The sequence below is a fragment of the Panicum virgatum genome, chromosome 9N (genome assembly GCF_016808335.1).
Source record: "Panicum virgatum strain AP13 chromosome 9N, P.virgatum_v5, whole genome shotgun sequence".
Lineage (NCBI taxonomy): Eukaryota > Viridiplantae > Streptophyta > Magnoliopsida > Poales > Poaceae > Panicum > Panicum virgatum.
Genome location: NC_053153.1, coordinates 71,713,918 through 71,724,148, shown reverse-complemented (window position 1 = coordinate 71,724,148; position 10,231 = coordinate 71,713,918). Strand labels below are relative to the sequence as shown.

The following is a 10,231-nucleotide window of genomic DNA, read 5'->3' as shown; positions in this document are numbered from 1 at the left end:
TTAGTTATAAACTTGAGTATTCTTAGTCATGTTTTTTTAAACCACTCAATTGTAAAAGCTCCAAGCCTAAACACATTAATTATTATACTATTTATCATATAAAAAAATGCATAGACTGATGAAGCTCAACTTATATTTGCAAAGTTTAGATGTCGACAACATGTGTTGTCGCTTCGTAAGGATAGGATCGTTGCTATTAGGATACACTACGTGATCACAATCATTTCTACTTCTTGGGATATAATTAGAGTATCATGATCGTAAAGGATAATGCCACATGCAACAATTAGTTACCACTGAATTAGCAATACGGCCTTTCACACAAGTTTCAAATGATCGTTACTGGGGCTTCTCCCCAACTTACGGAGGTGCATATTCTAGAGCATCCTTCGCCTAGACGGAACCTTAAGCCTAGCGTCTTGAGCTCTAGATGGAATTGATGTGCTATTGGACCGCCTGGCTACTAAGCAGTTTCTTCTGAATTTGCATAATAATATATATCTGGTCCACGTCCAACTTCTAAACCAAAAATGGTATGTTCAAAATGTCTTGCACGGCACCACAAGCAAAGAAGTGGTAAGTGGTATTTTCAATAAAAGGCTTGGAAAACATGTCTACAGAAACTATGGGATGCAGTACCTTGCGAACAGGATGGACACAATTTTTAACTAAACTACCATACATAATTCAGTCCTCTATAGCAACATACACTCCTCCCGAGGCGAACAAGAAAAGAACGTAAAGAAAAAAAATGATCTGCAAGATCAGTTTGGCGCAACAATATAGCCCCCAGCAACTAAATCATGAACAGAGCAAAATGGGGGAGAGGAGGAACACAATGGGATTCCACTGAAACAAAGAATAACTTACATGTGGATGTATACTACTATGTATCACATGGTGCTCACTGCTCAGCATCAGCATGACTGAAGAACGAGCGGTCCAACCCAAGTGCTGAACATGTCGCTCAAGGCCACCTGCACTTTGCTTGAGCCATGCTCGCAGCTTATGAGGCCAGCAAGGAGGGGGAAGAACTGGCCAAGGTTCTTCTCGAAAGATGAGTCACCTAGACCACTGATAGCTTGCAGGGTTGCAACAACCAGGGGTGCTCGGGCTGCGAGCTCTCTCCGCTTTGATGAACCGACAGGGATAAGCCAGTGGCCCAGTGGCTGGGTGCCACTGGAAAGCTGGGCAGGCCGCGCTGTGGTCAAGTATACCTGAAGGACCTCCTTGCACAAGCCAATAAGGTGACTCTCCACCACCTCTGTGCTTCCATGGTTAGGGGCGCTGTCCAGGAATATGTTCTGGAGGATAGTAAGGCACAGCTGGTAAGACTCATTCTCAAGGCGCAACAATGGCGGATCCTGCATTTGGGTCATGGAGCCCAACTCTTGCAACTTGGACCGCAGGTCGTTATCACTGTTTATTTTGTGGGCATGGGTAGCAACAGCGTGCAAGGCCTCAAAGAGGATAACTGTGTTCTGTGCAGACAGTTGTGCTCTGTACATGTTATATACCTCCATCACAGCCTACACAAAGGAAATGCGTATGGGTAAGCACAACATGCATCATATATTACCACCCCCATCTTTGAGAAGCTAAAGCACATACCATATAGAGATTACTACAGTTAATGAAACTCCAATTCTATTTTCTCAGTTACCAGAGAAAGATTAAGTGAAAATAGGCTTTTGCATGAGGAAATAAGAAATGGCTGAGAAAGGTTCTAAAGTTGCAGGGAATATTCTAGATAACCTGAAACATTCAATTTGTCTAATAATATAATGCAACTAGGAAGATCATCAACATCATCAGGAACCCAAAAAATCTAAAATCTACCACACAATAGGATAAGACGATTTAGAAAATTTAAATTGTATGTTACTTTTCGTTTGTCCAGTAGAATTATTTTTGGGTTAAGAAGACTTTCTATATACCCCCTCCTTCCTTTTTTTTTTCTCGAACGCTACTCCCTCCTTCCTTTATATACGACGTTGGACTGTTCAAAATTGTACTAATCAAAGTCATATATAAAAGGAAGCCGGGGCTATATGTTATTTAAACTATCGAACCCAACTCAGACATGATGTTGATACCAATCTAGATTACTCCATAAAAGGTGTTGATACCAGATTCAAACTCAAGAAAATCAGAAGAATGGGAAAACAATATGCTTCCAGACATAAGAGCGAATAAAAGAAGATATTATATACCTGGATCAATAGGAGTTGCACAGCAGCTCGACACTTGGCATCACCAATTGCAAAATATAGGTTCCTTGATCTAGCGGATTCTTCATTGTCATTCTCTAATGGTTGAGATTCGTCTTCCCTTTGTTCAGAAGAGCCTCCATTTTCTGTTGGTACATTTTGCAGGTAAGCTCCAGACGAAATATAAGTGAAGTCAGGAAGCGTCTCGGTGGCAGCTTCTTTCAAGGACAATACGACCTCTAGCCATTTTTCATCCACAAACATAGATCCAGCGCTGCTCATTAAACGGACAAATGCAGCAATACCTATACCAGCAAGACTCTGATGAGGACGCTTTATGAAACTAGTCAGGAGCGAGAGAACCTTCTTTAGAAGTGGATTAACTGTGCTATAGAACCTAACAAAGAGATCTACAACTAGCTGAAGTGCCAAAGTGCATGTCTCGTACAGCCAAGCATCTTGATCAAGTTCCGCAGGATCGTTTTCCACACTTTGTCCTTGTGGAGAACTACCGGATGGATCAATAGCATGACGTACATAATCAAATATTGGGAAAAGCACTGAATCAAACACCTTCTCCCATAAAGGCAAAGAGAAAAGATGGCCATGATTTCTTAATGTGTCAAATAACACCTGCAAAGCACTTTTTCTGATTTCTGGTCTTAAGTCAAAGGTAAGTTCAGACAACCCTGCAATGTTTAAGAAAAACAAAGATTACCTCAAGCTGTAAATATAATAATACCAACTAAAAGCAGTAGAAGAATCACCAGAATAAAAAAAGATAAACGCAGTTACCTGCTAGTAAAGGAAACCAAAAGTGTATGTGGTCATCCTTGTCAGCAAGAACTGCGCCTTCCTGCTTTCCATCACTGGCCAAATGAGGTGAGGGTGGGTTACTGTTCGAAGTGGGATTGTCCTTCAACCTTGAGGATCCAATATCACCTTCGGCCAACTTTGCCGCGCAGAATCGAAGAAAGCCAATTGCATTAAGGCTTATATCTTTGTTAAACCTACTGTTAGTAAATGCGATGAGACAGTTCACACAATCATTGAAAGTCGTCGACTCAGTCTCAGTTATGTACGGAAAGTACTCCCGCAAAATCTTTTCTATAATTTCAAAGGCCAAAAGTACAATATTTTTGTGATCATCATATGAAGCTGTCGCAAAGACCTGCAAGATGTACAACAGCAACCAATATTCAGGAATGAGAACAAGAATGCTCCAGATAGTCTTCAGATAAAAGTTATGGTACATGAAGGCAAGTAGAGGTGCCATACCATAAACATGCTCTTCCACCCTGACTTTACATGATTAACACGCGCTAATACCATTTGAGAGACACACCTAATGATAAGTTCTCTGATCTCAACAGCCCGGCTCTTCCTCATTACAACAACAAAAGGCTTCATAAATTCATTTTGGAAATTGTAGTTAGCCAGCTCTTCTCGCTCCAGGAACTTCATAGACAACTGTCGTAAGGAGTCCATAGCAAATATTGCAATTGAAAGATTTTCTGAGCAGCCAATGGTCACAAAAAAATCAGACAAGACATGCCATATGCTTGACCAGACAAGCCTGATGCGGTTCATATTGTAATGCCTACAGGGGGGAAGAGTAATCACAGTGTTTATAGACAGAATATAAGTGTAAAGAAACCATTGCAATGTAGTAATGCTATGAAGCCTTAGATTCCTTACGCTATCTCGACTATTTTAGTCAGACTAAAAACTCGTGGATCAGATGCAGACTGTAATTCCTCCATAGAAACCTTGCAGAGAGCCTTTACAAAATCAATTATACCCTCACTGTTGAGCTTTTGACTTCTTACAAATACACGGTTCATTTCAGCAATTCCAACTTGCTCCAAGAGGCTTGTCACCTCATTATTCATTTGGTCGACACCAGAAGCTTTACCACCCACACCAGCACTGTCATAGGAACCCCTTTTAGAAGCTGAAGCAGCATTAGGAGCCTTCTTTTTCAGAACAGGAAGAATTGATGACTTGGCCTGTTTTGATTTATCAAGGTCTGGCTGCTGCAGTGCAAAAAATGTAGCATCTGGAGGCGCTCCTTCTCCAACAAGATGAAGATTTTCAAAACGAGAAACGCAAGTCAATATATGCTCCCATGCTTCTTGCAAGTAATTTCCATCTTCATCTGCAATTAATAGAATTGCCTGTAAGGCAATCCACCACAACAACAGAAGACATGAGAAGTATTTTATCATGATACAAACTAAGATATGGGCATATGGCAAACTGCAACTAGCACCATGACATATGATCTAGGCATCTCCAAAAAATGAACAATCAAATGACAGAAAAAGAGGCGAAGGATAGAGTCTGAAGGCAGTAAACTTCGACATTTGCTCCATTATTAGAGGTCAATAATATTGAGTCAGCCCAATATCAAACCAAGCAGCCTAAATCACAACAAACTCCAGTCTCATCCTCACGTCACTACATTGAACTATAAAAAAAATGACATTCCCAAGATTTAGCAAAAGTATAAATCAGTTCATTTTAACATTTCTGTAGTCATCAAAACAAAACAAACCTCTAACTACGAAGCATTATGGTTTCAATTGATACCTTTTATAATAACTTTGACAAATACTAGGAAGAGGGATAATGCTCATCTCAATATACAAAACAAACCTTAATGGCTTCAACATTTTTCTGCCTGATATCAGCAGCAGAGTGAAGTGACGTAAACTTAGCAAGTGAAGTGATAAATGCATCCCTTTGAGTCTTCATTGACATTGCTGCAGTAACATGGATTGCAGAGCGAAACCCTTCAAGGCACTGGGATATGACAATCTCATCATCACTCTGGTCCAGTGGAACACTGAAGGCAGCAAGCATAGGAGCCCAGCAAACCTCAACCATGAACTTCAAAACAACTACATCTGTGGCTGGATAAAATACTGACCTGATTGTTCAAAAAAAAATCCTAGGTCAGCCATTTATATGATAAAATAAACCGCAAAAAACAACAAAAGAGCATAAACATATGGGTAGCAAAATAGAAAAATATTCAAACAAATTGATAGATGATACAACTAATATAACTTACTCGGACATGCGGGCCTTTTCTTTAAATTGCTCCTGCATATGCTTAATGAGGTCATCACTTGTCTCCATAGATGAACCTCGCTTGCGTACAACAATGTTGAGAATGTTATCCAACCCAAGAATTTTGTTAGAACTTGTTGATTGTTGCTGCTGGGGATCAAATTCATCTTCTTTCATCTTAATCTCCTTTTTCCAAATCCTTTCATACAAGGATCTCATAAATTCTTCAGGCAAATCTTTCCCATCATCAATACCGCGATTGTTCCTAATGAAATCTTCTGGTGACATCTGCATCAATTTACACGTTATAAATTGTGCGAAGTAGAACTAAATGAAAGAACTTTCAACACAAGAAAGTACCTTGTTTTTGACCATCGGGTTATGTGCATCAGTGTTAAGCATTATGACTGAATAAGCAAGGACGTAGGCTGTATCTGCACTGGAAAATGCCTTTGGGTTACATTTGCAGTAACGCTCTGCAAACTTTTCCATAATCCGATCGATCTTCTGAGCTTCTCCAGGCAACCTGAAGCCTTGAAGGAAAGCTCTAATCGCTTCGTCAAACTCCATTCCTTGAAACTCAAACGAGTCAACATATGCATGCATGACTTTGAGTGATAAATCTTCCCTTTCCCCTAAATAATCACCAATCATAGTCTTGTTCAAGCCAGAAGCACTTTTTAGGAAAGCAGCTATTTCCTCTGGTGACTCCCCAACCTTGCTCGCTTTTACTAGGAACTCAATTCCCTTCTTTGGCTTCCGATTAAACAAAGAGATACCCTCCTGTTATTGAGATATCAATCAATCAAACACGTAAGGACAAGGAACATACAATGGAAATGGAGATGCAGACAACAAAGAACAGTAACTAGCACATCCCCACCAAGCAGTACAAGCGAAATAACTTATAGTACAGTATCATCCACCTGAAGCTCCATCTTGTAAGCTCGACGTTGCTCCAAAGATGCAGCCTCTGAAATTCCATTTGATAGTTCAGAATGTGAATCGGATGCTTCACTAGACTCATCTCCATTATTATCCGTCTGGGGAAGCTCGTTGCCACCATCGTTATCATTTTTCTCTGATTCTACAATAGGAGAAGCAGGATCAGGAATACGTAGCTGCTTATTCATCCAATCCCCCATGGATCTGAGAATAGCAACTAAGCATTTCATTGCTTCGCTTTTCATTGTGGTATCCTGAGGTGGTACCAATGTGGTAGGGACACCAGCAGGAGGCCCTTGAGCTGTCTTTAGGAGACCATTCACCATCCTGTTGGTCAAAATAAAGAAAAATTCACAACAAGAATAGCAGATACAACTAATTCTAAAGTTGCTAAACTAGATTACTAAGAAAACTGAATGGCCCGGTACCTCTCAAATATGTTTGATGAGTGTACATCACAATCGTAATTGAGGAAAATGTCAACTAAAATTTGAGAATCACCACAGAGCTTCTCCAGAAAACGAAGAACAATCATCTTTGCCTGATAATTTGGCTGTGCAATATTCTCCAAAACTCTCAAAATGATCATGGGAAAGAAAACTCCAATTTCTGCCTTTAATCCTGGTCTGAATCTTGACACTAAGCTAATAAAAATAGAACAAGATAGCTGAAAAACAATCAAATGTGATGAGGCACAGTTCTTCAAAAGTGATAGGCATAGATACTGCTTGATAGCACCGAGAAACCTAGACATATTGAGAAAAAAATTTGATCAAACAGGGATCATCTGAAAAACATAAAAAGGAATAAAGAAAATGGGTTACACCTCTACTGTTGCTATTCAATCCGAGAGAAGAAATGATCGCGCATTAGTGTACTGTAGACTTATAGCATGTTCCCTAGTGGCAATTGAAACAAAATTCTTATAGCTACTGATTATTTTCCCCTCAAGTAATTTCAATTTAAATGTCAGTCCTAATTATTAGAGTACAACAAAGCCTGCTCGAGCATGATTGCAATAAATTAAGGTAACAGAAGTCAATAAAGATCAAAAGCCATAGTGGGGGAACTGAGACTGGATTTCAGTATACATTCTCATAACAGTCCAAAGTAACACAAAACTTCTAACCAACACAAGACATTTTGTAACCACATAACCATTACGGGAGTAGCTGTCTACATATCTCTTATGTAATAGTAAAATTAATAACTCCATTTAAATTCTATCGGCACTAGATAAACATATTCTATAGATAATACCTATGGAAACAAAGTGGACACCACATAGGCCTACAGTTCATTCTGGTAAATGCAAAATCCCAATAAAGTAATCCACAATGTAATTCATGTTTACAGTGGTGAGGTTAGTAGGTACATCTCAATAAATTCATGGTGTCACACGTTTAAAACTGTTGGAACCCTTTCTTAGCACCATTTAACCTGGCAATCACAAATGTTATGACGTATAGTTGTAACCTGAAATCTAAAATTGATTTGATGATTGGATCCTTGCCTCATGCATACTGCCTGGCTAGGGCACACTGCTTTTCAAAACAATGGTCAAGAATTGGTAATACCGAATAGAACACAATGATTTATTTCCAGGACATCAAGTACAATTTAACATGTTTCTATTTCAACATCTAAGCAATAAGCAGTGTGCGTATCAGTCTAATCCTGCCAAACAGTTAGGAATTTCGATACTTTAAGCAACAGTTTATTCACATTGACATAGAAACACTGTCTACATATCAATCCAACAGTATCACCATAATCAATTAAAAGCGTAATTCCTTTAGGGGTTATTGGTTAAAAACATCCACTCCTCACCTCACCATCACTATGCCACCTTTTCAATTTTCATGCAATAAAATGGTACAAAAATTATCGTTCAAAACTGTTAACGAATTTTGAACAAATTCTGAAGATATGTTGCACTACAAAGTTGCAAATCAGAAGTTTCTGTAAGGGCATATGTACCTCTCACTGGTCCGGAACACAGCACCAGCATTTTCAAGTAAGATCTTGAGAAGCTCAAGAGCAAGGATCTTCCCCCTCATCACTATGGGATCTGCTGGAGCATCCTTGGGTGGTGTCTTCATGGAAAGCTTACACAAAGCCCGGAAAACTAAGAAAGCATCCCTCCGCAGCTTATTTCCAATCCTCACATCAGCATCATCATCCAAGGTGCCCACCACCGCTCCCTCTACACCAAGCTCATCCTTGCGACCCTCAATAGCTGTTTTATACATGCTGATCTCCCAGTATTTGGCATCAAGCATGTCTTTATCTGTTGAATCAAGCAGATCTGCTGGGTTCGCCCCTTCCTCTGCTGCTGCTGTCGTCTCAAACGCACCATCATGGGCTACAGTTGCCCCTGCCCCTGTTGATGAAGTTGTCCGTGCTAGAGGTGTGAGTGCACCATCAAAGTCCCCAATGATCTTCGAAATGAATCCCTGTACAACATTGGGGTCGGCAGTTGGTGAGGAGCCAGGACCAGCGTCAGGCAGCTCAATCATGTCAGCCACGACTATGGGCTGCACAGGCACCGTCGACGAGTCAGCCTCCATGCGGCGGAACACGATCACCAGCATCTGCACGAGCGACGCCTTGGCAGTGGCCTGGTTGACAGCACTGCGGCTCCCCAGGTACATATCATAACACGCGCGCACAGCACGTAGCAGGCAATCCCCGTGGAGGCGCACGGACGTGGAGGTGACCGCCGAGAGGAGCGTCTTGAGGAGGAGGAGCTCAATGTGCTCGTCGTCGAGGCCGAGCGCGTTGCAGGCGGCGTCGAGGAGCGAGGCGACGAGCTGCGCCGAGGGGTCAGCGGATGGGTCGGCCTCCCCATGGATGTACGAGTGCGCGATCAGCCTGTGGAGGAGCTCGAGCGCAGCCTCGGCGAGCTTGGCGCTACCCGAGCCGAGCGCGGAGGTCACAGGCGCGAGGAGCAGCTCCGAGTCCGCGAGCGACAGGCTACGCAGCGGACCAGGCTGCGCGGACGAGGAGGTCGGTGTGGAGGGGGCGGAGGTCGGGGTGGACGGCGACTGCGCCTCGGCGGCGGGCGGCGGCGGCGGCTTCTGGAGGCGGTCGAGGATGGACTTGGCTGTGTGCGAGAGCTTGGAGTGCGCCTTGTTACGCCACGAGGCGTTTTTGATGAGCTTCTCGAGGAAGGGTGTGAAGACCTCGACGAGGCGCGGGTCGCACTCCGGCGGGGTCGGCGGCGGCGCGGCGGCCGCGGAGGCCATTATTCCTCTGCGGGATCCGGTGGCCGCGGCCGCGCCGCGCCGGGTGGATCTGGATCTGGGCGGGGCTTGGCGGGGGTTTGAGGTGGTTTGGATCGGGGAGTGGGGCGTTGGGGAGAAAGGCACAGGGAGAGGAGGAGAGGGGTGCTGGTCGTGCGCGTCGTAGATTTGCGTGGGGAGCTTCGAATTGACGGATCTGTCAGCCGTGCATGACAGGTGGGGGAAAGCTTACGTGGGGCCAACGTGTCGGTGAGTTAATAGCGGGGTGGCCGCTTGCAAGTGTGCATCCTGCACGCAGGGCGGCGGCGATCGACGGGCGAAGACGATGCGAGTGAATGGAAGAGAAGGGCAGGGGAACCGGGTGATGAGCACGCGGGACCCTGGTGACAGAGGCACGGAGTTAAATGGGCCGGATAGTGGGCCACTCAGGAAGGTTGTGGAATGGGCCACATATTGTTTACTGCCTACTCCTGCCAGGAAGTATTGTAAGGGCCTGTTTGGCGGGAGGAATTTCAGAATATTGGTTTCAATACGCATGCTTCACTCAATTTGGGACTTAGTTCGGGCGCCTTTTAAAATTTGACACTCTTACTACGAATTATTCTATTTTAGAACCTTCTCATTTTCTCTCTTTTCAATCATTTTTTTCTTTTCTTTTTCCAGGGCACCTGAAATGACCAAAATACCCTTGTGCCTCATTTCAACACGACGTCGATCCCGCCGGCGACTAGCCGCCGCAGACCCCGTCGCAGCGGC

The 10,231-nt window shown here is 43.2% G+C and overlaps 1 protein-coding gene across 1 annotated transcript; it reads right to left on the bottom strand.

The window, feature by feature from the left end:
- Positions 1–574: 574 nt before the first annotated feature.
- LOC120690879 (brefeldin A-inhibited guanine nucleotide-exchange protein 2-like) lies at positions 575–9,654 on the bottom strand. Its single transcript, XM_039973745.1, has 11 exons — positions 8,211–9,654; positions 6,659–6,976; positions 6,212–6,557; positions 5,646–6,068; positions 5,287–5,573; positions 4,869–5,142; positions 3,909–4,387; positions 3,489–3,810; positions 3,006–3,381; positions 2,214–2,899; positions 575–1,529 (listed from the first exon to the last, which is right to left on the bottom strand). The coding sequence occupies exons 1-11, from the start codon at positions 9,476–9,478 to the stop codon at positions 918–920; spliced, it is 5,391 nt and encodes a 1,796-aa protein (XP_039829679.1). The 5' UTR covers positions 9,479–9,654; the 3' UTR covers positions 575–917.
- Positions 9,655–10,231: the final 577 nt, after the last annotated feature.